The sequence below is a fragment of the Perognathus longimembris genome, chromosome 20 (genome assembly GCF_023159225.1).
Source record: "Perognathus longimembris pacificus isolate PPM17 chromosome 20, ASM2315922v1, whole genome shotgun sequence".
Lineage (NCBI taxonomy): Eukaryota > Metazoa > Chordata > Mammalia > Rodentia > Heteromyidae > Perognathus > Perognathus longimembris.
The window spans coordinates 40255656-40282747 of record NC_063180.1 but is presented as its reverse complement, the minus strand read 5'-3'; the positions used below and the strand labels follow the sequence as shown (position 1 = coordinate 40282747).

Genomic DNA, 27092 nt, shown 5'->3' with positions numbered 1-27092 from the left:
TTTTTCTTTTAAATGACTTAATGTCCTTTACCTTTTATATTCATTTCTCTGATTGTTTTACTATAATGGAAGCCTACTGGGACATATAAGAGGTTTCATAATATTATCTACCTAGGCAGCATCAGAGAAATAAATGTTTATTGAGGCTCTTATTGTAATTTATTAGCTTCTAAGGACAGGACAGTGATAAGAGACCTATTTTCTGAATGAGCAATTCTAATAAGGTGTGATGGTGAAGTAATGGAGAAGGCGCACGTGGCTGTGGGCAGAGAAGAAGGATGCCTGCCTCCTCATCTTGGAAGAGATACCAAAGGTGAATCCTCTAGGATGCAATCAAAGAAGACATCAGAGCTAGCTCATCTACTGAACTGTATAGGCAGTTTAGTACTGACTGATGGAATGTAAGACCAGATGATGGTAAGAGGCCTGGAAATGATAATTAGGAAGCTACAACTGTATCATGAAAGATCTTGATGAAGTATTAAAGTTTGTTTTCTACTGAGAGACATGGGAGAGCTAGGCCTTGGTCATTCTTTCTACCACAAGAAACATACAGACCTGTATGGGTTTTTTTTTTTTGTTTGTTTGTTTTTGCCAGTCCTGGGGCTTGAACTCATGGCCTGAGCACTGTCCTGGCTTCTTTTTGCTCAAGGCTAGCACTCTACCACTTGAACCACACTGCCATTTCTGGCTTTTCTCTATATGTGGTGTTGAGGAATCGAATCCAGGGCTTCATGTGTACAAGGCGAGCACTCAACCACTAGGCCACATTCCCAGCCCTGACCTGTGTCTTCTATTTTAAAAATGTGGAGCTATATTCCAGGTTTATATGTGTCTTTATGTAAGTGTACTTATATGTAAGAAGATTAAACCTTCTCAGAAGTTAGATTGAATAAAATCTGGTTCCTTCTGTTGAAGTTAATCTGAGGGGTTTGATTTCAGGACCTCACACTTGTTCTTTCCAGGTAATACCGAACCATTTCCCCCCCCACATCATTTTTTTAAAAATTCTTTTTTAAAGTTATTTTCTTGCTTTTTCCCTGAGACCAGCCTCATATGCCAAGCCTCCTGTTTGTGGTCTTGAGTAATACCCACCACCGTGCCAAGAATCTTGATGAATATCTTATTGGCAGTTTTTTGCCCTCCAGGGCCTTGCACATTGCACATGCCAGGCAACTGGTCTGCCACTGAGCTGTGTCCCAGTCCTGTCCTTTTTGTCAAGGTTGGACCTCTGACCTCACTCTCCTGTGTTTGCCTGGGATTATAGGAGTGTGCCAACACATTGGGTCTCAGCCCTTCTTCTCGTCCTAATTTATCATTTTCTGACACTATTCTTTTTATCCTGTTTCTGATGAAGAAACAGACATTACAGTCAGCATTCTACAAATTACTTACCTTTAAATACTTCTTTGACAATTGCCTCTTCATTCCTGCTAGTACCTTCACTCTTTGCCTGGGTCAGCTTTGCAGAGGTAATCATCTTAAGTGGATTGCCTTCCTCCAGTTTTATCTATTTTGCCCAAATATTCAAAATGGAATTATTTGTAGAGGCAAACTTGATGAGTCACTTCCCTGCTTTGAATCCATTAGTGACTAGCTTTATTCATTATTATTTAGTGGTTTATGGAGTGTGTGAAATTTATGATGTGATGAAGCCTCTGTTTACTTTTAAGGGAATATAATGAGCTTTTATTTCACTGTTGACAAAAATGAAAATTCTTTGGTCATTGCTGGTGAGGTTTCCCATGATCTAGCATCTCCCCTTTTGTCCTATTTGTTGAGCATATCCTTGAAGTAAACTGTTGTTATCCTATAAATACCATGTTGTCAAATTTATTTCTTCATTACATACTCCTCCATCTGAAGAATGTTTACCACACTTTGTATCATCAGCCCCAAGCCATCTTTTGTGATTCACTGGTGCTGAATTGCCTCTCTTTGTATTGTCATATCTATGGGCATGACTATGTCTTTCTCCTTTAAACGTTAGGTCATTAGGAGTTAATTTTATATTGCTTGTTGATGTGGGATCTTAATTCTCAAGATGATTTTGGTCTTTACTGAAGTAGACATTTTGAAATGGTTTTGTTATTAAACTGAAAGAAGATGCATCCAAAGAAAAAGTATCTATCTAATAGTGGATCCCAGGAGTATGAGTAATTCTAGAAATTAAATATTTCTAGAAAAGAAGTCTTTGAAAACTGCCAAAGAAAGAAATAATTTAATAAAAGCCTGAAGCCAGTAATTTCTTGTAAGTCTATTCCTTAGCAAAGTTAATTAAAATAAGTAGTGAGAAGGAGTGACAGTAGCCAAAAGTTCCAGAAGCTAGGTTATGGAAGCTATTTTTGCCCCTATACTCTGTTGTTCCTACACCCTGTTCACTGCTTCTTTGAGCATAAAAATTATTTCTCTTTCAGCATAAATACTGCCTTTTGAAAGCTCATGTCTTCTGGAACATCATTCTTTTATCTTTTTTAGTTGCTTAGAGAGTTTCCAATAACTAAGCTGAAGATTGATGTCTGAACTTGGGTTCTTTATTGACTCTAAAGTCTTCTGTCACCTGCATCTATGTGTTTATTATACTACTCCCTATCATCTCTATGTGCCAACAACTTTATTTGCAAGAGTTCTTACCTGGGCTTCACTGCTGCTTCCCACGTCCACAGTGGTGCCATACTTTTAATGAAAAAACCCACCTTAGCTTACACAGTCTTTGGATCATTTCTTATGTTTCTCCAGTTGCTTTCTGTTACTTCATTTCTTCTTCCTTCTCCTGGGCCCCAGTACTGTCTTCCATTTACAATACTCTTATTTTATCAACTTTATTACCTTTATTATGCAGACTCAAAAGCTTTAGTAAATAATGCTCGTTTACCCTCTTCTCTTTTCTGGAGTGTACCAGATACATATTAAAAGAAAGGTTTTTGTCAGTTTTTTTTTTTTGTGTGTGTGTGTGTGTGTTTGTTTGTTTGTTTGTTTTTGTCATGGGGCTTGAACTCTGGGCCCTGACCCTGAGCTCTTCAGCTCAAGGCTAGTGCTCTGTCACTTGAGCCCTTGGGCCAGAGCACCACTCCTGGTGGTTAGTTGGAGATAAGAGTCTCACGGGGGCTGGGAATATGGCCTAGTGGCAAGAGTGCTTGACTCATATACATGGAGCCCTGGGTTCGATTCCCCAGCATCTCGTATCTAGAAAATGGCCAGAAGTGGTGCTGTGGCTCGAGTGGCAGAGTGCTAGCCTTGAGCAAAAAGAAGCCAGGGACAGTGCTCAGGCCCTGAGTCCAAGCCCGAGGACTGGGGGAAAAAAAAAGTCTCACGGACTTTCTGTCCAGGCTGGCTATGAACCTCGATCCTCAGATCTCAGCCTCCTGAGTAGCTAGGATTACAGACATGAGCCACTGGTGCCTGGCTTTTGCCAGTTTTTGACAGAGAAATCTTGAGTACCACTTTAAAAATTAAGTAAAAAACCAATTTATCTTACTAATGATTTTTGACATGTTGTATGGTAGTGGTAGCGGTGTATGCATTATTGTGTGACAGATAACTAGAATCTTTTCACCTTCTAAATCAATTGAAAATGTACATTTATAGCACAACTCCTGGTCTTTTCCCTTCATGGCATAAGATAGTATTCCCTCAGCCTCTATGGTTATTGCTGTGATTACTGTTTTAAATGCTGGGAAAGAAGATTTTTGGAGAACCCATGTGGGTTGAATGCTTTCTGGTTCGGAATTTTTAATTATTCATTCTTTTCTTTTTCTTAAAGAGAGAAATACCTATTAAGGTTATTTCTTTTCTTGAAATGCAGGGAATTGAGCCCTGGGGATTGAGCCTGCTAGGCAGTGCAATTAAGCATTTGCTTGTTCTTAAGGGAAGTTCTGGTTGTGGCTCATGGAATTTGCACATTTCATCTTGGTTATCCAGTTTGTGCTCCCAGTTATTCATTGTATTGTTTGGTTAACCCTCCCTCCTTTTCATTTTCATTTTCTTTTCTTTTTTAACTGGTCCTGGGACTTGTATTATGGCCTGGCCCCTGTCCTTAAGCTTTTTTGCCTAAGGCTAGAACTCTACCACTTGAGCTTAGCTCCACTTCTGGCTTTTTGGTGGTTATTTGGCTGATAAGAGTCTCCTCGACTTTTTCTTCTCCAGCAGCCTTTGATTAATCTTTTTATGTTTGTGGATACTGTAGTGAAGTGCCCTTTTTTATTTCTAATATTAGTATTTTTGTCTTAGGTCTCTTTCTCGGCTTAGCTAGAGGTTTATTGTTTTTATTGATCTTTTTAAGGAGCCAGCTTTTTTTTTTCTTTCTGTTGATATTTTATTAAAGTGGTTTCTTATTCTGGTGTGTTTTTTTTTTCCTACTGGCTTTTAGTTAATCATCTTTTGTAAGTTTCCTTAGCTTAGATGATTTTAGATCTTCTTTTCTAATATACATAGGAACCTAAATTTCCCTGAAGCAGTGTATTCCATAAATTCTTGTTAGGTGTACTTTTTCATCTAGTGTAAGTGGTTTTGACAGTTCTTGAGCTTTCTTTAAAGCATGACTTATGTGAAGCATTTTTCACAATCTCCAAGTATTTTGTGATATTCTAGCTATCTTTCTGTAAGTCATCTCTAGTTTATTTCAGGTATGGTCTTAGGGTGAAAATGGCATGATTTCTGTTATTAATGTCTTATGGTTTGGAGTGTAGACTGTTGTAAACGTAAATGCTCTTGGTCTGAGCATGAGAAGATTACACAAAATCTGCCATTGTTGGATACAGTGGTTTGCAGATGTCAGTTCTCCTTGACTGATAGTTTTCTTGCTGAATTAATCCTCTGATCATTACCTCATTTCCTTTTCTGTACTGCTTTTATCTTACAGAACCGTCTGGTTCCTGCATTCTTTTGGATTAAGATACTTTTTGTTTTATACTCTGTCTTTCATCTTGATGCTAAAATATCAATGGCTACATAACACGTTAGTATATTCTGAATTTGTATGTTTAGTTGCTGTTGCTCTAGTGAGTTTTATACATTCTAACATTTTCTCTCTCAGTCCCTCTTTGTCTCTCTCTCTTTCCCCACCCCCTTTCTTCTCCCTGTCTCTTTGGAGATAAGAACCTTGAGGAGGGTTTGGAGATGTGGCTTGGTAGCCAGCAAGTGAGAGCATTGGGTACTGAGTTAGAGGTCCCGTCTTGGACCAAAAGACACCCCAAAAACCTGAGGAATTTTTGGCTTCTTGGGCTGGCCATAGTTGCCAAATTTTATAACCTCTTGAGGAGCTAGGATTTATATCTGAGCCACTAGTGTCAGTCTCAGTGTTTTCTTCTGATTTGCTAGTGTGTCTTTATGTTTGTAAAACTCTCTGTAGCATTTCTTTTAGGCCATATCTGTGGTGAGAAATTATCACAGCTTTGTTTTTCTTGGAAAGTCTCCATCTGTCCTTCATGTCCAAGAGAAACTTCTAAGAAAATTTAAAAATGCTTTCCTTCAAGAGTGTTAAAATTCATTTCTCCTGTAGCCTGTAAGTTTTTTTTTCCTGAGAAATCTGTTGTCACGCACATGTCATATATGTTATGTATTTTATCTTCCTTAAGAATCCTGTCTTTAATCTTTTAGAGCTTGGCTATACTAAGTCTTGGTATAGAGTAGCTTGAACTGAATTTGACTAGTGACTTCTAATGTTGTAGGTGGATGTTTATATACCTCTCTAGGATTGAAATTTTTTTTTGATAGCATCTCTTTGAAAAACGTTTGTGTCATGTCATTCTCCAATTCTTGTTGAGCCCCAGTAACCTGAATGGTTTGCTCTTTTAGCATTCCTGTGAGGTTTCTTCATTCCTGCTAATCCTTATTTTTCTCCTCCACCCACTTCTTTTGGGGGGGGGGGGTGTCTCATGTAGGCCAGGCTGGTTTCCAGCTGGGTATGGAGCCCTTTCTGGCTTTAAATTTGTAATTCCCGAGTATAGGTACTGCAGGTGTGCACTGCTACTCTTGGCTTCCCCTCTTTCTATTACTTATCCCACTCTCCCTCCAAATGCAGCCACAAGGGTTAAGAACAACAAGAAATATAACACCACCAAAGGAAGAAAGTCATTATTTTATCCTAAAGATGTTGACGTTGGAAAAATCAGAATTGCCCTCTCCTCCTCTGTCTCACCCTTTTCACTTTTCCTCCCTTCTGTTCTACAATGTGGATAGCATTTGATTCCTTTCTCTTTCTCATGTGTATGTCTCCCTTACCAGTGGGCTTTATTTTCTTTTTTGCATCATTAGTTTATACATGTATTTTATGCTTATATATACCCCTCTAAACCATCTGGAATATCTATATCTGTGTGTCTGTGTAAACACATACACACCCTGTATCGTTTGTAGCCCTAACCAGTGTCTTATTTCTTTATCATTTTCGTAGATACCCACTGACTGAATGGTTGTCAGAGCCAGAAAATAACATGGGAACAATGCCATCATGGAGTTCCAAATCTGTGTTTCAATGTCCTAGTTAGTGGTGTTTGTAATACTTTTTCCCTAGTTAATGGTTGATCCCCAGGGCTGGATTTTTTGTGAGTGGGAAGACAGTGCTGGTGTTTGGCCTTGAGCCAAACCATTCATTTATTCAGATAGGGTGTTGAACTTTTTGCAAGTGATGAAATTTCATTTTTTATGTCTACATTATACTCCATTGTGTATATATCCCATATGTTCTTTATGCATTCATCCATCGATTGGCACTTGGGCTAATTTGATAACTGTGGCATTGTGATGCAGTAAACATGGGTATGCAGCTGTCTACTATATCCCAATGTACAATTCCTTTGTGTGTATACTCAAGTCAATAGGTAGCTCTATTTTCAGTCTCTCTCTCTCCCTCTCTCCCCTCTTTTCCCCCATCCCTTATCTTTGCCCTCTCTCTTTTTCCTCTCCCGTCTCCCTCCCCCCGTGTCTCATTACCTGATTTATGAAATCATAACCCTTCTGTGCAACACCTTAATAACAAAATTATATCTAAAAAAAAAAGAATTGAATGTGACTGGAAGTAGATACCCCTTCCTGATTTTAGAGGAATGCATTTAGTTTTTCCACACTTAGCCTAAGGTTAGTAATTTGGCCTATGTAACTTTGGTTATGTTGAACATTGTTCCTTCTATTTTTTTTTGTTTCTTTAGAGTTTTTATTATGATGATGTGTTAGATTTTGCCAGTGGTCCCTTTTTCATCTGTTGATATCACTGTGACTTAATTGGGTTGCTGGTTGAGCTTAAACTCAGGATCTTGTGCTTTTTCTCGCTCACAGCTGGCACTCTACCACTTGAGCCGTGTCTGCCGCCTGATTTTTTTGCTGGTTCACTGGAAGTAGAGTCTTGCAGACTTGTACCTGAACTGGCTTTTGGAACACGATCCTCAAGCTTTCTGAGTACCTCCAGCCTGAGCCACAGGTGTATGGTCAGATTTTATTTTATTTTTGAGTGCCTGTGGTTGTGCACCTGTGCATCTTCCCAAGGCTTTCTCATATCACCCCACTGAGAGGTACTCTCTTTTCCCTAAGCTGTGTTTGTTTCCTAAATCAGGTTGTGTTTCCTTTACAAATCAAACAGCTGTATGACTGGATTTCATGTGGTTTTGAGTACTGTTAAGTGTGTTGCTTTTGTGGAAGGTGCTATGTGTCTCTAAGCTGTCATCATTGAACTTGATACTTTCTCATGTGTTTGTACTTCCTTTCCTTCTGCTTCTATCTTTAGGACTCTTAGTCATTTCTTCTAGAGTTGATAGGGTGATGAGTTTCATCAGCTTTTGCTTGTCTGAGAGTTTATTTCTTCTTTGTTACTGATGATTAACTTTGTGTATAATATTGTTGACTGGCTGGGTTTTTGTTGTTTCTTGTTGTTTTGTCTTTCAGAACGTAGAACTCTAAATATTTCATTCTGGCCTTTCAGTGGTTCTGAATAGTCTGTGCTTAATCTAATGAGGATTTCCTTATGTGTGATTTGACATTTTTTTGCTTGCTACTTTTAGAATTGTCTCATTTTTCCTTTGACAGCTTTCTTATAATATATCTAATTATATTATCTTTTTGGACTGAATGTAATTGGGTTCTTTAAGTTTTATCTGTCTGGGTGTCCATAACTGTCCCACGATCTGGGAAGTTTTCAGTTACTAACTTTGTGTGCCTTTCTCCCTCTGTCTCTCTTGAAAGATTCCATTAATATAAGTATTTGTCTTGTAGTTACTATTGAGTTTCTCATTCTTTGATCTTTTTTCTTTGTTCTCTAATTGCTTAATCAAAAACTTTTTTTCAAGTTCAGGAAATATTTTCTCCTGTTGCATCTAGTGTCCTGTCGTTCCTGCTTATAGTTTCTGAGTTATTTAGGTACAGAATTTAATTTTGTTCTTAGGCCATCACTTTGAATTTCTCATTTGTATCATGACTTTTTTTTCTGATCTCAAGTTGTTTGTAGCTTACTGAGATTATTAATTGCTCCAAGTCCTTCTTAAGTGGCAGTTTTTAATTTTTTTTTCTCTTTGGGGAATGTTACAGGAGAATTATTATGTTCCCTTGGTATCTGGTTTCCTAAGTTTTTTGTGTTTCCCAGATACTTATATTGTTACCAGTGCTTCTGGTATAATAGCTGTACTTTACATTTTTAGGTTTTCTTTAAAAATTTCTCATTTTTGGTGATTGAGTACTAATGTATTGGTGTAATAGAGTGTTGGTTTTGATATTCTGTGTGACGTGTGTGTGATTCTCTCTGCAGAGCTGGATCTGCAGCTTCTTCACATGGAATCCTCTTCAGGGATACCTGCAGTTGTTTCAGTCTTGTAGGCTGAGCATATTTTGGTTGCAGTGGCATGATGCTGTTAGGTCTGTCTGCTGTTGCTTGATCAGTTGGGGTAGCCTCTCAGGATGACGGGACCTTTTGTCTGCCTGGCTGAGGAGTCTGAGGTAGGCACACATGGACATAGGGGGCACCAGCAGTGTGTTGGCCTTCTCTCAGTGTAAGTCCACTAGGTCCTAGGATTATGTGGCAATGCATGGGTTTGGTAGCTGGAAATTCAGCCTTTCTGCTACATCTAGGATCTGTGCAACTGGGGCTGTGCCGCAGTCATGCATGTGAGTGGTATGCTGGAATGACCACAGTCTAGATGGAAATCCCTGTGGGTACTTCTCTCCAGGGCAGGACACACTCTAGCAGTGCTTTCAAGGTGGTGCCAGATAGTAACAGCACGAGACTGGGGATAGTAGGTGTACACTAGGGGCTCCTGTTCTAGGCTACTGCATTTTTGTGGAGTCTAAACAGCTCTCGGAGCTGCTGAGAACCTGCGAGGGCTATGGGAGTCGTCCTTGGGCATCTCCATCTGCTTTGGGCACCGTTGTACATCTCCAGCTTACCTTGTCTAGTGTCAGGAGAAGTCTGTCTTGGCTCCTTTGTAGATCTGAGAGGGACAGACATTGTTAGACAGACAATACATCTCACTCTTCTCCATGATGCTGTCCTAGGTTTTCCTACTTCACAGGAGACACCCCACTTTCTAGCGTACATCCCAGATTACTCCAGTTGGAATATAGTTTGATTTGCCTTCCTCCCTCCCTTCCTTCCTCTCTCTCCTTCCTTCTCTCCTTCCCTCCTTCCTTCTTTCTTCTCCTTCCCCTTTTTTTCTCTACTCATATCCTCCTCATTGCCACATTTTAAAAATAATGCAGCTATATTAATATATATTTTCATATTATTTATGACCTCTTTAATAATTTAAGGCAAAACCATACAATTCCTTCCCACATGTAAAAAAAAATATATTGCCAGTCCTGGGGGTTGAACTCAGGCCTGAGCACTGTCCCTGGCTTCTTTTTGCTCAAGGCTGCACTCTACCCCTTGAGCCACAGCGCCACTTCTGGCTTTTTCTGTGTATGTGGTGCTGAGGAATCGAACCCAGGGCTTCATGCATGTTAGGCAGGCACTCTGCCACTAAGCCATGTTCCCAGCCCCCTCCCCCCCCTCAATTTTAAAATGTTGCCTTGCCTGGATTTCTCCTGCCTTGGCTTGGATTATAAGCATGAGCTACCACAGTGGGCTAGCATGTAGTATCCTTTTCTTGTAGTAAATTTGTCTAGTTTGTGGTGTCTATTCTAGCCTCATCAAGTGCTTTTGCAGGTGTTTTCTGCTAGAATTTGAAGTGTTATTGTTGATACATCAGATGTTTGATGGGACTCTGTTTCTCAATGAAGGCATCTGGTATTGGTTTGGGGATTTTCTTTGTTGAGAGATTTTGGATTACTGATTCACTTTATGAGTTATAAATCCATTTACAGTTTTTATTTTATGATTCATCTTAAGTTTTTTGTTTTTTTGGTAGTAATACTGGGGCTTGAATGTAGGGCCTCAAGCTCTTACTCTGTTTGTTGCTCATGGCTGCTGCTCTAATACTTGAGCCATACCTCCACCTGACATTTTTGCTGGTTTCAAACTGATTCTCTAGGTTTCTGGTTCCTGAGTAGCCAGGATTACAAGCATGAGCCAGTGCTGCCCCACTCATCTTAGTAGACTTCATGTGTCTAGGAGTTTGTCTATTTCTTCTGGGTTAATAAAATTGTTGGAGTAGAATTCATATGTCACTTACTGTTTTTATGAAGAACCACTAAGCCATGGTTACTAGCTTTACAGTCTGACAATATAACTTAGGACCATTTTTTGACTGTGATCCTTCTCATTTCTGCCTCCCTAGTAGGTGAGATTATAGACATGAGCCATCATGCCTAATACTTTATATTTTACCTGTCCATCCTTTGTTTCTGTGTTTCATCTCATTTTATTATTTTCTAGTCTGTCATTGCAGTTTATAATTTTAATTCCTATTCTTTGCTCTTTGTTCATTGTCACATCTTCACTTTGTGACAATTGCTATTTGGCTTCTTAGTGCCTTTATTTTTTGCTTTGTCTTGGGATTTTAGTTCACATTTAAGATCTTTTTTAGTTTCTGCCTCCTGCAATGGTGGCAACTGTTATAGCATTTTGATTCCTATGGCTTGCTATTTATGTGGACAATCTTCTAGTATTTATTTTTTTTCTTTTTTTTGCCAGTCCTGGGGCCTGAACTCAGGGCCTGAGCACTGTCCCTGGCTTTGTTTTTGCTCAAGGCTAGCTCTCTGCCAACTTGAGCCACAGTGCCACTTCTGGCCTTTTCTATATATGTGGTACTGAGGAATCGAACCTAAGGCTTCATATATACAAGGCAAGCACTCTTGCCACTAGGCCGTATTCCAGCCCCCTAGTATTTATTTCTTAGTAGGGGTAAACTAAGTGTTGTTTATAGTTACTTTATTCATCAGTTTTACGATAGTATTTTTCTTTGGTAAGTTCAGCACTGTTCTAAACTAGGAGATGCACACGTGATAATTAATGCTGTTTATCATACTGAGATATCTTTTCTTCTTTTACTGCCACTTGTGGAAATCATTTTGTGTGCCAGTAGACTTGCTTTCTAGAAAGTTGCAATATGGTTACAGCATTTTTCTCCTAACATTGTGCTATGAAAGTTGTGAAGTACACAGTAAAACTGAGAGAATATGACAGGTGACAGCCTTGTGCCTGCTACTCACATGCTGTTATTATCTCCACTAATTTCTTAACACCTCCTTTGTTTTTATGCATTTCAGCTAATTGCTGACGCCAGCACATTTCCCAAGATGAAACTAATTTTATTTCGATTATATCCTTTTTTTCTTTTTCTTATTTATTGTCAAAGTGATGTACAGAGAGGTTACAGTTTCATACGTTAGGCCTTGGGTAAATTTCTTGTACTGTTTGTTACCTCCTCCCTTCCCCCTTCCCCCCCCCCCCCCCCCCCCCGTGAGTTGTTCAGTTGGTTTATACCAAATGGTTTTGCAAGTATTGCTTTTGGAGTCATTTGTCTTTTTATCCTTTGTCTCTTGATTTTGATATTCCCTTTCACTTCCCTAGTTCTAATACCAGTATATACAGTATCCAGGGTACTTACATGAGATACAGTGATAGTGCGGGTACAACCACAGGAAGGGGATACAAGAGGATCATCAACAATAGAAGCCACAGTTTCACATGGCGTGTTGAAAGTGATTACAACAGTGATATAGCAGTCATTTCCGTAACATGGAGTTCATTTCTCTTAGCATCATCTTATGCATTCATAGGGCATAGCTATTAGGCTCTTGTGATCCTCTGCTGTCCGGTGTGTTAAAGTGCTGTTGCAGTGTGAATACAGCTATGTCATGTCTCAATAAACGTTATAGACATGAAAAATGAATTTCATACATGTATGTGTATTACAAAAGCAAAATACGCTTGTCACCTTTCTGTCCATTTAAGAATATAAAATATTCTAAGCTTGTGAGCATTAAATAAACAACAGGTGATGGACCCATGAGCTTCAAAAGGCATTTTCCTAAAAGAGTCCTTATTTCTGTGCAGCCTTTCAACTGAAATTTTTGTGCCTTAAATTAGATGTGCTGAGATTAATTTGAGATGTCACTGGAGTGAGGCAAGAGTAATGCTTATTAGGGTTTATTCTTCCAGTGTAATGGAGGTTCTGGTAGGAACACCTTTTAGTCAATTATTAGTGAAGGCGTGATTTGTAACCTGGGGTCAGATGAGTGTAATAATCAGAGGTGGTTAATCCACAGGATCCCAGTAACAGTATTTAAAGTTCAAATTTTGAAGTCAAACCTAGATTGAATGCTTTTCATTAAATATGTGATATGTTAGGTAATATTTCTGAGCATCAGCAGAATGCAGGTTAATAAAGCCATCTCATAGCAGTGAACACTTAAATAGGGGTTCATATAGTCCAGGTAATCTTCTGAGCACTTTATATTTAGTTTGGTTCTCACAACCATGAGTGTATATATCTTCATCTATACTGCCACGTACTAATAAAGATACCAAGACACAAAAAGGTTTCCCATTAAAGGTTGTATAATAAGTTATGGAGTTGGCAGTTAGGCAGTGTGGTCTGAGAGTAAAGTTCCATTAAAATTTACTGCCTTCTAGAGTGGGACTATCTATAATAAAGTGCTTACCACATATGGGCCTTCAAGTCAGGTATGTTAACTTAATAGATTATGATATATCCTTTCCTTAGGAAAGTCGTGTGATAGCAGACAGCATGCATATGTATGAGTCACATTACAGTATTTAAGAAGATTTTGTGCTCTATCAGTTACATACTACTGCATTTTTTTTTTCATAAAACTTTTCAGGACCACTAGTGTTAAGAGCGGCTTGCTAGGGCGGCCCCTACTTGTAATCCCTGCTGCTCAGGAGGTAGAGATTGGTGAGCCAGGAAAAATTGTTACAGAGAGGCAAATAACTTACTGAAGTTCTGTCTCAACCAATAAATTGAATTAATTGTTTCAGGCTTGTAGTCCTAACTACTGGAAGACACAGGTAGGAGGATCGTGTTTCAAGGTTGACCTTAGACAAATAGGAAAGACCTTATTTAAAAAATAATAAAAGCAAAAAGGACTGGAGGTGTGGTTGATTGCACCTGCTAGCAAGCATAAGGCCCTGAGTTCAAACCCTAGTATAGTAACCCCCTCTCTCCAGAGTTTTTGTTTTCTTTTCAAAATCACGATCTGTAAAAATAATATAATGTCAGTGACTTAAAATATGAACAAGTTGAAACATTCCTGAACGGTTCCGAATTGTTTAATTTTTCCTTTGTGTGATACTGGGTTCAATTGCCTACAGGGTATGGTGAGACATGCCTGTAATCCTGCAATTCTAAGGGGTTGGGTTCTGAGGCAATAGAACTGGAAGTTCAAAGCCAGTCTCTGCTATATAGGTGAGGTAATTCCTTCATTTCTGTCTCCCCATTAACTATCCACTGAAGATAGTCCTTAAGGTCCTGGAATTCTGGCAGAATTAACCCAGCCCAGTTTCTTACCAGCTATTCAACAAATGGTAGTGAACCTTCTGGACTCTTTAAAAATGGGAAAATCGATGTGGGGAGTTAGTTGCTGCTGCTGCTGCTGCTTATAGTCAGGCACTGACACTTAGTGTGGATCTTCTGACTTGTTGGTCTTACTGTTTTCAGTGTTGCATTCCTTTATTCAGTAAATTCAGAAGCAAATCTTAAGTAATCTTTTAAGTAAGCTCCCTGTTGTTGGACACAGGATTTTCCCAGATTCCATAGAAATATTTTCATAAAATTGTCTTATTTTCATCCAGTGACATTTCTCATGATATTCATATTTTAAAACTTCATGTGTTCAAAATTTTCTCACATATATATATTTTTTGTTTTATTTTGGTATTTTTTTTGGCCAGTCCTGGGGCTTGGACTCGGCCTGAGCACTGTCCCTGGCTTTTTGCTCAAGGCTAGCACTCTTCCACTTGAGCCACCGTGCCACTTCTGGCCATTTTCTATATATGTGGTGCTGAGGAATCAAACCCAGGGCCTCATGTAGATGAGGCAAGCATTCTTGCCACTAGGCCATATTCCCAGCTCCTGTATTTTTTTAACTAGAGAAATGTACTATAGTTTGAGAGCTTAGCATAAATTTCTATTCTTTACTGAAGAATGATAACACCTCCTTTTGTCTGTACTCTATATTTCATTGTTTTACATGTCACTTTTGCTTTTGTCAGGCGTGGGGCTTGAACTCTGGGCCCTGGACACTGTCCCAGAGCTCTTCAACTCATACCTAGTGCTCTACCAGTTGAGCCACAGTGCCATTTCTGGTTTTCTGAGTGGTTAACTAGAAATAAGAGTCTCATGGACTTTCCTGCCCCAGCTGGCTTGAACTGTTATCTTCAGATCTCAGCCCCCTGAGTAGCTAGGATTACAGGCATGAGCCACCCGCTCCCAGCTCACTTTTATATTTGCATGTATTTATATCAGGAACAAAATTGTCCCCCGAAGTATGTGTTTTTTTAATAGCTGTTTACAAGTAAAACATCTCAAGTCACATTTGTACAGTTTTTTAGTGAGTTTTGTGGTTCTTTCTTTGCTGTCTGCATGCCATGAGTTGTAAATTGCTGTGGAATGTTTTGCAAATGTACGCACCAGAATGTATTGAATGTGTTTGAATTGTCACCCTTTGTCAGTTACTTTGCGGGTTTAAGAGTTTACATTTCAGATAAAATGTCCCTGACTTACCTCTTCGCCATTTTCTGGAGTATCTCAGGAATAACAAGCTATACATTACAGTGGAGATAGTTTATGTAGTCCAATATTCTTGGAGATGGTCCTGGAACAGCTGTGATAAAACATTAATCCACATGCTTTCAGTTTACAAAGTAAGGGGAATATTAGCTTTTGTATTCATAGGTCTTGAAATATTTTTAGGGGTCCTGCCATTTGGATTTACTAATGAGCTTTGGAAGCAAGTTTTGGGCTCAAGATGGTACGTTTTAGAATATAATATCAACTGTAGGTAATTCATTCATAGGCTTTAAAATTTATCATGTTTGGTAATTGGAAAAATGTCCTTATTGTCCTTATTCTAAATAGAAGCTCTTAATTGCAAATCAAGTGTTTACAACTATTGAGATATGCAGGGGTGCTCATAAAAGGAATAATGGTGTGTACAGCAGTGGTAAAGCACGTATGTAGGCAGCACACACAAGGCTGTGAAAGGGGTAGAGGAGAAAAACTGGATTTTGTCCTTTAGTTTTTACAAAATATTTTAATATGTAAAGTGATAAAAATAACAAGCTCAGAACTGTAAATACTTAGTTTCCAGCAGTTGCTTACCCAGTTTAAGCACATGTCACACCAAATAAGTGTCTTCCCATTTTTAACCAAAGCATAGTATACAAAGCAATGCCTTTGATAATCACTGGCATTCTAGTCCTGGTTTCCTAGAAAATACAATGTTCCACTTGTCAAAGGTGAGTGAATAGTGGATTTAATTATTTTTTCACATTTTACCTTAGTACTGTATATTTGTTACTTAAGTGCCTGACTAACTTTTGCCTTGGTCTGCTGTGCTTTTTTTGAGCTGTACTAGTGACTGTGCTTCTTGTTTGAATGTTTGGTACAGGAAGCGAGCAGCTGCAAAGCACCTAATAGAACGCTACTACCACCAGTTAACTGAGGGCTGTGGAAATGAGGCCTGCACGAATGAGTTTTGTGCTTCTTGTCCAACTTTTCTTCGTATGGATAACAATGCAGCAGCTATTAAAGCCCTGGAGCTTTATAAGATTAATGCAAAACTCTGTGATCCTCATCCCTCCAAGAAAGGAGCCAGCTCGGCTTACCTTGAGAATTCAAAAGGTGCCCCTAACAACTCGGAGATAAAAATGAACAAGAAGGATGGAAAACCTAGGATTGACTTTAAAGGTAAGATATGTATGATAGATTTAAATATGAAGGTTTTGGTGGTGGTTGTTTTGCCTTATTGTGTGACCTTAATGCATAGTAGTGTCGTGGAACCAGCGTTTACTTTTGAATTCGTGTCTTAACTACATTTCATAGATCCAGTGGCTGTTGATCAGAAGAATGTGCACTCCAAGAGTTCATTTGTTAATGAATTGATTGGCAACTTTAAAATTTGTTTCACTAAGACACATGGATTAAGATGCAGTTAACTTTTTCAGACAAGCTCATACAATCTAGTTAAATTATAGAACAGTTGGAATAAATAAGACCGCTGAAAGAAGCAGAAAAACAAGATAATCCACAGAGGGCCGTAAGTCTAGGATGTTGCTGTCCCTCAGTAGACCATATTACTGCACCCAAAGCAGGTCATCACCTTATCACTGGATGACCAAGAGGCAGAAATATTCAGATCCAAAAAGCTCAATTCATTTTATTTTTAATTTTGGGGGGTTTTGAGGCGAGTTCTCCTTGTATAGGCCCCCTGGTTGGCCTCAAATTTCTGACCCTTCTGCCTCAGCCTCCTGAGCACCACCATGTCCAGTTTGGATTATTTATAATAGATGCCTATAATAGATATCTTCTGCAGTTCCATTACATTTTAGGAAGCGAGAAAAGGATTTGTCATTAGGAAATGGGAAATAGGCCCTCTGACTTTTCAAGAAGGGTGTATAGTAAAAGATACCTAAAAAGCCCCAAATGATTATACACACCTGATTCCAGCACACAGGAGTCTGAGATAGGAAGAGGATGAGTTCAAAGCAGCCTATGCTAATGGCAAGACTGTGTCTCTAAACATGAAGAAAAGTAAACATATATTTCTAATGGATCAGGCTTGAGAATTTGTCCTTAAAGGATTTGAGCTCTTAAAAGAAGCTACTGTATATGTTCTTGATACATTGTATATTGTATATATGTCTACCTGACCTAGAGAAGGGATAGAAAAACAGGGCGTAAGATATCACAAGAAATGTACACACTGTCCTACTATGTAACTGTACCCTTTTTGCACAACACCTTGTCAAAAAATTTGTGTTCAATTAATAAATAAATTTAAAAAAAAAGAAACTACAGGTGCGGCTGGGGATATGGCCTAGTGGCAGGAGTGCTTGCCTTGTATACATGAAGCCCTGGGTTCGATTCCTCAGCACCATGCATGCAGAAAACGGCCAGAAGTGGTGCTGTGGCTCAAGTGGCAGAGTGTTAGCCTTGAGCAAAAAAAAAATAAAAAGCCAGGGACAGTGCTCAGGCCCTGAGTCCAAGGCCCAGGACTGGCAAAAACAAAAACAAACAAAAGAAAACTACAGGTAAGGGCACTCATGGGGGAGGGCCTCAGGTAAAGTTCATGGTGTGACTGGTATTTTTGCAGTTTAATTCTTGGGAGCCATTTTTTCAGTAATCCCTTGCCATTTTATGTTGTCCTTTATTATAGACAATATAATTAAAACATTAAAGTATAGATAAGAACTATTTAAACTTTTTGTATGCCTTACAGTGCATGTTTGTAAGGAAATATTTGGTACAACAAGGGTAGGACTGGATTGTATAAAAGTGTCACCTCTTTCTTCACTATTTAAGAATCGGCCTTTCCCTTGTTGAAAGTGATGTGATGATGGATCAACGACTTGCAGCAAGCATTACATTATTTGACCCGTATGTTTCATCTCTAGAAATTTTTTTTTTTCTGTACTGGAGTTTGAGCCCCAGGGGGTTGTACTTGAAATGTTTGCAACCTACCACTTGACCCATACCCCAAGTTGTTTTTGCTGTGATTGTTTTTTTTCTTCATTTAAATGGGGTGTATTTTTGTAGTTCATTTTTGTTTCTCCTGGGTAGCTGGGATCACAGACGTACAGGCCAGCAAGGTGTGTTAGTTATGAAATCTTGCCAACTTGTTGCCTGGCTTGGGTCTCTCCATCTCATCTCCACCTTCTTTGAAGTAGCTCTAGTCACAGACCTGAGCCACATGCCCAGCTTGGTTCCAGAATTTAAATACACACAATAGATTATTTGTGTGTTGTTTTTTTCCCTTATAAAATATGATGTTTTTCATTTCACTAGTTAGAATGGGGAAAGCCTCTTCCCCCAAAGCTGGAAAAGTTATATGTGAACTGATTCTGTTCTCATTAAGAAGAAGAAATAGCTTTTGTCCACTACATAGTCTCTGTTTTCCTTGCATCTTCCCACTGTTACCTTTTCAATTGACTCTAAACAATTTCTAGTCATTCTCTCTTTGGGTTTATACTAACCTAGTTTTTGTTTGCAGATAGCAGTTGTAAATTCAGAGGTAAAGAGAATTGATATTATCTTCTCGAGCCTTCACAGAATAGTGACCTCAGAATAAACTAGAAGTACTTAAAATGAACTGATTTGGTTTTAATACGTGCAGGAGTAGAACAAAGGCCATTTCCAATGATGTACTGAAGGAAATTTTACTAGGACAAAAGTCCTAGAGTGCGTGTGTGTGTGTGTGTGTGTGTGTGTGTACACTGGGGCTTGAACTAGTTGTTTTGATTAAGGCTAGCACTCCATCACTTGAGCCACAGCTTCACTTCCAGCTTTTTTTCAAATAGTTAATTGCAGATAAGAGTCTCATAGACTTTCTTGCCTAGGCTAGTTTTGAACCTCGATCCTCACATCTCAGCATCTTGAATAGCTAGGATTATAGGTATGAGTAACTGGCAGGTCTTAACCTTTGGAGAAGAGAACAAGGGTTAAAAGCCTTTGAGTATAGTAGTATTCTCTAACTGCACAGCAAGGTTGCATTGGAGTATTATGTTGAAAAAGGCTGTGATATTTGGTTTATATTTACCATTAATGCAACATACTAATATATAATTTGGATATGAAGGGAGTTTAACTATAATGTATTATATATTGTTCTAATGCAACATATTAATATATACTTGGAATACAAAGGGAATTGGAACTGTAACATCATTATGTATTGATAATACTAACTGTTACTAATGAGAGTATTATGTATTGATCAAAGAATGTAAACATTGGTATTGGCTCATTGAAGAATAGATAAGAATAATTTGATTGGGGAACCTAAGTGTACATTTTTGTTTCAAGAATTCTGACTCATAGCTGGGCACTAGTGGCTCATACCTATAATCCTAGGTACTAAGAGGACTGAGATCTATGGAGGGGGGGGGGGTGTCTTATCTCCAATTAACCACCAGAAAACTGGAAGTGGCACTGTGGCTCAAAGTGGTAGAGTGCTAGCCTTGAGCCAAATCACTCAGGAACAGTCCCCATGCCTGAAGTTCAAGCCTCATGACTGACAAAACAAAAAAGAATTCTAACTTGTGATTTTAGCTATTTTATTTTATAACATTTAGCTATTTTATTTTTCACTGGAACTTAATAACAACAAAGTAAACAAGCATGCATTATGAAAATGAATGGTTTCTTTTTTTCTCTTTTGATTTCTTTTTTAGATGTGAGTTACCTAACTGAAGAGCTGGTATATGAAATTCTTGAATTATGTAGAGAAAGAGAGGATTATTCTCCTTTAATTCGTGTCATTGGAAGAGTTTTTTCTAGTGCTGAGGCATTGGTACAGAGTTTTCGGAAAATCAAACAACACACCAAGGAAGAACTAAAGTCTCTTCAAGGAAAGGATGAAGACAAAGATGAAGATGAAAAGGAAAAAGCTGCGTGCTCTGCTGCTGCCATGGACGAAGACTCAGAAGCGTCTTCCTCCAGGATAGGCGATAGCTCACAGGGAGACAATGATGTACAAAAGTTAGGCTGTGAGGATGTGTCAGTGGACATTGACTCCATAAGAAGGGTCTACACAAGATTGCTCTCGAATGAAAAAATAGAAACTGCCTTTCTCAATGCACTTGTGTACTTGTCACCTAATGTGGAATGTGATTTGACGTATCATAACGTATACTCCCGAGATCCTAATTATCTGAATTTGTTCATTATTGTAATGGAGAATAGAAATCTCCACAGTCCTGAATATCTGGAAATGGCTTTGCCGTTATTTTGCAAAGCTATGAGCAAGTTACCTCTTGCAGCCCAAGGGAAACTGATTAGACTGTGGGCGAAATACAGTGCAGATCAGATTCGGAGAATGATGGAAACGTTTCAACAACTTATTACTTATAAGGTCATAAGCAATGAATTTAATAGCCGAAATCTAGTGAATGATGATGATGCCATTGTTGCTGCTTCAAAGTGCTTGAAAATGGTTTACTATGCAAACGTAGTCGGAGGGGAAGTGGACACAAACCACAATGAAGAAGATGATGAAGAGCCCATCCCTGAGTCCAGCGAATTGACACTTCAAGAGCTTTTGGGAGAGGAAAGAAGAAATAAGAAAGGTCCTCGAGTGGACCCCCTGGAAACTGAACTTGGTGTTAAAACTCTAGATTGCCGGAAGCCACTTATCTCTTTTGAGGAGTTCATTAATGAACCACTGAATGATGTTCTAGAAATGGATAAAGACTACACGTTTTTCAAAGTAGAAACAGAGAACAAGTTCTCCTTTATGACGTGTCCCTTTATATTGAATGCTGTCACAAAAAATCTGGGACTGTACTATGACAATAGAATCCGCATGTACAGTGAACGAAGAATCACTGTTCTCTACAGCCTAGTGCAAGGACAGCAGTTGAATCCATATTTGAGACTTAAAGTCAGACGTGACCATATCATAGATGATGCACTTGTCCGGGTAAGTTTGACTGCTATTTAGCATCGATACTAAATTAAAAGGCTGACAATTGATTCAGGCTAGCGAGTTCACTTAATAAGTGACGTAGAATTTAGGAATACAATGGATATTTCTCTGAATATTATACTTTCGCTGTATCTCTAAAGTATTGGTTATCTTCATCTGATGACCTTATCGTGTGAAACAGTGGATTTTCTGAGTCTTGGAAACTAGTTCTAGAAGTTTCTCCAGAAAAGAACAGTGTTTGGAAAGATGGAAATAAAGACAATGTGGCAATACTCAGTATTAAGTAGGGAGAGAGTAGTTACTAAAAGTGATACAGTAAAATTACTTTACGAACGTCTAACTGATGTCCAGCAAATTTGTTGTGAAAAATTTTGAGCTACAGGAAATACCCAGGACAGTTTGGTACGTCAGTAAGACTTTGAAATCCTCTTGAGAAATTTTTCACTTTTTCATTGTTGTTCCTTAGAAAATAATTCATTGATAACAATGAGTTCAAAGCTCAGGTTCTATTTGAATGGGACAGTCCTAGTGTGGACTGATCATGTATATCTTTTGTTGTTGTTGTTCATTTTTTGCCTCCAGGCCTGAGCACTGTCCCCTGCTTCTTTTGTGCTCAAGGCTAGCACTCTACCACTTGAGCCACAGCGCCACTTCTGGCCTTTTCTGTTTATGTGATGCGGAGGAACCAAAACCAGGGCTTCATGCATGCTAGGCAAGCACTCTACCCCTAAGCCAATTCCCAGCCCTTGTGTGTATGTTTTTAAAGATAAATATTCTCGCTTCATCTTGAAAATCTTACCCAAAGATAATTGTGCTTATAAATTTTTAAAATTTACCTTTTAGAGGAGATAGACTCTAGGTATGATAGAAGACAGAATTGCTGATTATAAGGTGCCTTTTAATTGCTGTCAATTTCTGAATGGTAAAGTTGTCAAAATAAAAACAAACAAAAGCTAAGGTTCTGGCTTCTAGACTTTCAAACTAAGAGTTCTGATGGGGAGTCTAGGAATCTGCACATCTGTTAATGTCCCCAGATAGTCTGGTAAAATCAGATTGCTAACCAATATTTGGGAAGATGGCTACAGTGCAGTGTAATGCAGATAGAGAGAGAGAGAGAATGTGTGTTTTATTTAATAGAACATTTTGAAGAGGATAACAAGAAAACTTCTGGGAAGTAAGAATGGGGATTAACAGCACCTGTATTATCAATCAGATCCAGGGAGATTGAGGGAAAATAGTGAGAAGTTAAATACCTAGCATGCTTAGGATAGGATTTATGGTGGGAAGAAACTCTGTTTTCTGATTAGTAAGTGAATTCTAGGAGTTTGAGTAGCTACTTTAAAAACAAATGGATTGGCTAAGATGTGCAACTGAATAGGGAAATCCCAAAACAGAGGTCAACATAAATGATGATAGGTGCAGATGCAATGCCTAGTACCCAAAAGTCCCTGACCCATTGTATCTGGGATCGAACATTACTGTCTGTCCTACTAACCATGATGACCCTTGGTGAATGCCCTTAGTTATCATTGAGCCATAAACCTAATTCTCTTAACTGGTTGACTTAACATATAGTAGTTTAAGAGTAAGATTAGCTGGACACCTTGGCTTATTCTATAAGGAGCAGAGAAGATTGCAGTTCAAGGCCAGCTCAACAAAAAACCGTTTATATGACTTACTTCAACCAGTAGCTGGACATGGTGTTATGTACCTGTTACTCTAGTTATGGGGAGCACAGTGGCTGGGTGCAGCAGAAACCACCCTGGGGAGCACAAGTAGGAGAATTACAGCCTAAGCCAGCCCAGGCATAAAGTGAGACCCTTCCTTGAAAATTAGCAGTACAAGAAGGGGCTGGCTGGTAGCATGCCTCTAGTAAGTAGTGGAGTGTCTCCCTAACAAGTATGATGCCCTGAATTAAATGGGCACTACTACTTGAGGGGAGGGGGGTTGTGCTGCTCTGGGTATGTTTAATTTTATACATCCACTATATTATACATAAATGCAATTGCCATTGTTGTTTCTTGTTATTTTAATTGAAATGAAGAGTTTTCTTCTTAGTTTTTTAAGTAGTCAGCATTATAAATTCTTAGCATCATATGACAAAACAATAACACACTTCAAACTCCTTATTATTATCTGTTGGAAGAATGAAATGTAGAGAGATTCTTACCTGCAGAAACCAGTGGCAGAATTGGAAGTAGAACTCAGGATTCTAGGACTCAAGGACAGATAGGTGATTGGGCTATGACTTAAATATTTAAACTTTATACTAAGGCATAACAAACTGCTCTCTACATTTGTTTATGGAAAATATGAAAGTGTTAAATATATCTGGATACCTTAAATAATCTCATTGTAACAGTTTAATGCTATTTGCCAGTGCTCTGTTGTCTGGAGAGTCTTAGAAGTTGACTTAAGTAGTAATATATCTTACCACATTCCAAACAGCTTTTGATATTAAAGGTTGAGTTTTAAGTTAAAAATGTGCATAAAGTATGTACACCTTTAAATTTAGTTCCTCTTATAATTCTTTGATTGACTCGGGCTTTTTTTTTTTTTTTGCCAGGCCTGGGCATGAGCACTGTCCCTGCTTTCTTTTTGCTCAAGGCTAGCACTCTGCCACTTGAGCCACAGCGCCACTTCTGGCCATTTTCTGTATATGTGGTGCTGGGGAATCTAACCCAGGGCTTCATGTATACAAGGCAAGCGCTCTTGCCACTAGGCTATATCCCCAGCCCGACTCGGGCTATTTTTAAGAATAAGAAAAATGGAGTCCTGTATGTAGTAATGGACTTTTTTCAGTTCTTGTTTAGTTTTATGTTCTGTACTTGTTCCTACAATTTTAAAAATATTTTTTAAAGGGACAAGCTACCCATGGGTCCACTATGTATATCTGAGAGTGTGGTACTCTGAAATAGCTATTTGGAATTTTCATCTGCAGAAGTTAGTTGCTAGCAGTTACACAATTTAAAAAAAATTTTGCTTTGGAACATATCCTGACTCCAAAAATAGTAATGTAGTCAGTATAAACAGTTAAAATATGGAAAGCCCAGATAGATCAAAGTTACTGACAATTGTAAAAAAATTATTACTAGTTGTCATAGAGGTAGTGAAGCATTTCAGAGACTGTAACCTCCATCAGCATCCCATTTGTGACTCGATTATTTAGCCTTTCATTCTCTTAGAGTCTCAGTTTGTAAAATTAGGTTAGTAATAACTATTCCCTTAGAGTCCCAGTTTGTAAGATTAGGTTAGTAATAACTATTCCATAATATTGTCATGAAACAGAGTGAGTTGCTTATTTGTAGTGTTTTTTAAATTCTGTATATTGTTCCTAGAGTATGTTTGTTCAGTAATGGCCTAGTGGTTAGACCTTTACACAAGCCAACAACAACAAAAAAACTTTTAGAATCAACAGAAAGTAATGGTAACAATAGCAAACTTAAAAGTAAGCATTGATTTCCAGAAGTGAATTTATCTAAGTTCTTCATGGATTTCACGTTAATACTATATTATGATACTTTTTGTACATGGCAACTATAGCAAAGATAGGTGAAGTTAAATGTGTATAGAGCCTATTGCATTAAAATCTTATGGCACTCAGGATGGAGAAGAGAGACTGATGGAAATGAACAGACATATAATATCTTAATTAAAATGAAAATCAAAGTCTTGATTGTTATGTGACATTTCAGGTAGAGCCAGTGTTAGAACACACGACCTGAATCCTGTGGAAAATCTCCACCAAATCTTCTAAAAGGTTATACATCCATAAGGAGGAGAAAAATAGTAAGATGTATAGTCTAAATGCCATACAAATTTTTCACCTTGGAATTAATTATATATGCTATAAGCATATTTGGTCTTGGTGATAGAAATTAAAAATAAACATTTATTTACCTACTTCAAAACCTAGCTAATTGAAAACTGAGAGAAGATAAGTAGAAATGAGTTACATAGCAATACAGCAGGTTACCAAGGTACCGTATTTGAGCTGAGGTAGTAATTAGAAGTTTTAGTCTTCAAAGTTTTATGTGTTCATTAGCATGAGACAGGTTTCTAATTAGAACCCTCATGTCCTCCCAACCCTGAAGGTTATTTGTAAGTCTGTGTTTACTTGACTGTTGAATCTTGAATTTTTTTCCAAGAATTTATGTCCTTTTTGGACATAAAGTTGTGACCCTATTACTCAAAGAACCAAGTTGCTCTAAAAGATAACATAATATGTTACTCTAAATAATATTGCCAGCTTTGTACAACTCTTTTCCTTCATCTTTTTTTAGGGGATGGGGGGCAGTCCTAGGGCTTAGCTGGGTTCAGGGCGTCTCTGGTGTCTTTTTTTTTCTTTTTCTCAAGGCTAGCACTCTACCACTTGTGCCACAGCGCCCACTCCTGGCCTTTTCTGTTTATGTGGAGCTGAAGAATCGAACCCAGGGCTTCATGAATGCTAGTCAAGCACTCTACCACTAAGCCACATTCCCAGCCCTCCCGCATATTCTTAAGCTTTCACATCCTTCAGTATGAAGAGTAGTATCTGCTTTTTTTTTTTTTTTTCAGACTAGAAAATAATTGGGTCCCCTACTAAATTAAGTAACAGTGGAACTAGTAAGTATTATTCTCAGTCTTTAATGCTGGCTCAAAAATAATAGGTCTTAATAATATGTCTCTTAGTATAAGCCTAAAAATGTGTAAAATGTTAGAGACCACTGTTGAACAACAGATGTTCTTCAAAGCGGAAGCTAAGAACTCAGTGGCTAAAACTGTGAAGCCTCAGAGTTGAAGATAACCAGGAAGTAATTTTCTCCAGGCATCCCCAGCAATAGTTACAAACCTTCCTAGTACACAATTTATATATCTCATTGAAACAAAACTTTGACAAAACAGTAAGTTCTTTTACTGTGTGGCATGCAATCTGATTTTTCCCTGTTGCTGCTTGCAAGTCTTTAAATGTATTAGACTACCCATCTGGCATTGCAGTTGGCGTTTTGAGAATCAATGGATATAGGGCAACCTGACTTGATTCATGAATTTATGAGATTTTTATTTTTTATGTAGACAAGAGATTGCTATTAAACACGATCTAATAATTTTTTTGTGGCCCCAAACTAGTAACATTTGGAATGATTAGATAAACATCCTTAATCACTGTTTCATCTTGAAGAGTAGATTTCTTTTTAAGTTAGCAGATGTTGGAAGCATTTTAGAAAAAAAATGAGTAAGTAATCAGGCATTGTTATCAAATTCTAAATTCTTAAAATAAGACCAATTACACTGTAAATACCTCACAAAAGAATCTAGTGTTGATGATTAATCCCATAATTAGCTGAAATTAATCACTGCTACATTACTCTGTGGGTGCAAATGTATTTGGTGAAAGATTCATACCTGAAGGTATGTTTCACTCTAAGGAAAATATGGGTATAAGCTACATTCTAATTCATTAAAAGTGCTAAATTACACTAAATGCTATTGTGAGAGACCATGAACTCATTTCTTATTTATCCTATATATTTTTCTAATCTAATAAACATAATGGACTACTGATGAGCAGTTTTGAAGTCAGGTTCCTATACCCCAGTATTTTTGGTACTCAACACTAGGCCTTTTGTTGTCTTAGCTATTTTGGTGCCCTTTAATATGTAAGTAGCAGAAAATCCAATTCTAATTTTCTATGATATGTTAAACTTACAACAAATTAGCAAAGTAACTATTTTTTTTTCCATTTCTTATCCCATTTCTATGACTGAATCTGTCTTTACAGTTTCTTTAACAAAAAAAATAACTGTCTCCTTTTATCTAGGAAAGAAAAGTCAACGTCTTTGTTCCTTAGCATTTCCCTTTGTTTTTATTTTGTTTTTACTCTGATACTGACATTGATTTTCTCTTTATTTTTCCAATTACTAGTTAGAGATGATTGCTATGGAAAACCCTGCAGACTTGAAGAAACAGTTGTATGTCGAATTTGAAGGAGAACAAGGAGTTGATGAGGGTGGTGTTTCCAAAGAGTTTTTTCAGCTGGTTGTGGAAGAAATCTTCAATCCAGATATTGGTAAATAATTTAA

The 27092-nt window shown here is 38.1% G+C and overlaps 1 protein-coding gene across 13 annotated transcripts in view; it reads left to right on the top strand.

Moving 5' to 3' along the window:
- The window catches only part of Ube3a (ubiquitin protein ligase E3A), a 139756-nt gene that overhangs the window by 32617 nt on the left and 80047 nt on the right, over positions 1 to 27092 (top strand). For all 13 annotated transcript variants that reach the window (XM_048329476.1, XM_048329465.1, XM_048329469.1 and 10 more), the window contains 3 exons: positions 15997 to 16295; positions 19778 to 21024; positions 26935 to 27079. In XM_048329476.1, the coding sequence (XP_048185433.1) occupies positions 15997 to 16295; positions 19778 to 21024; positions 26935 to 27079 (1691 nt within the window). The remainder of the gene's footprint in view (positions 1 to 15996; positions 16296 to 19777; positions 21025 to 26934; positions 27080 to 27092) is intronic.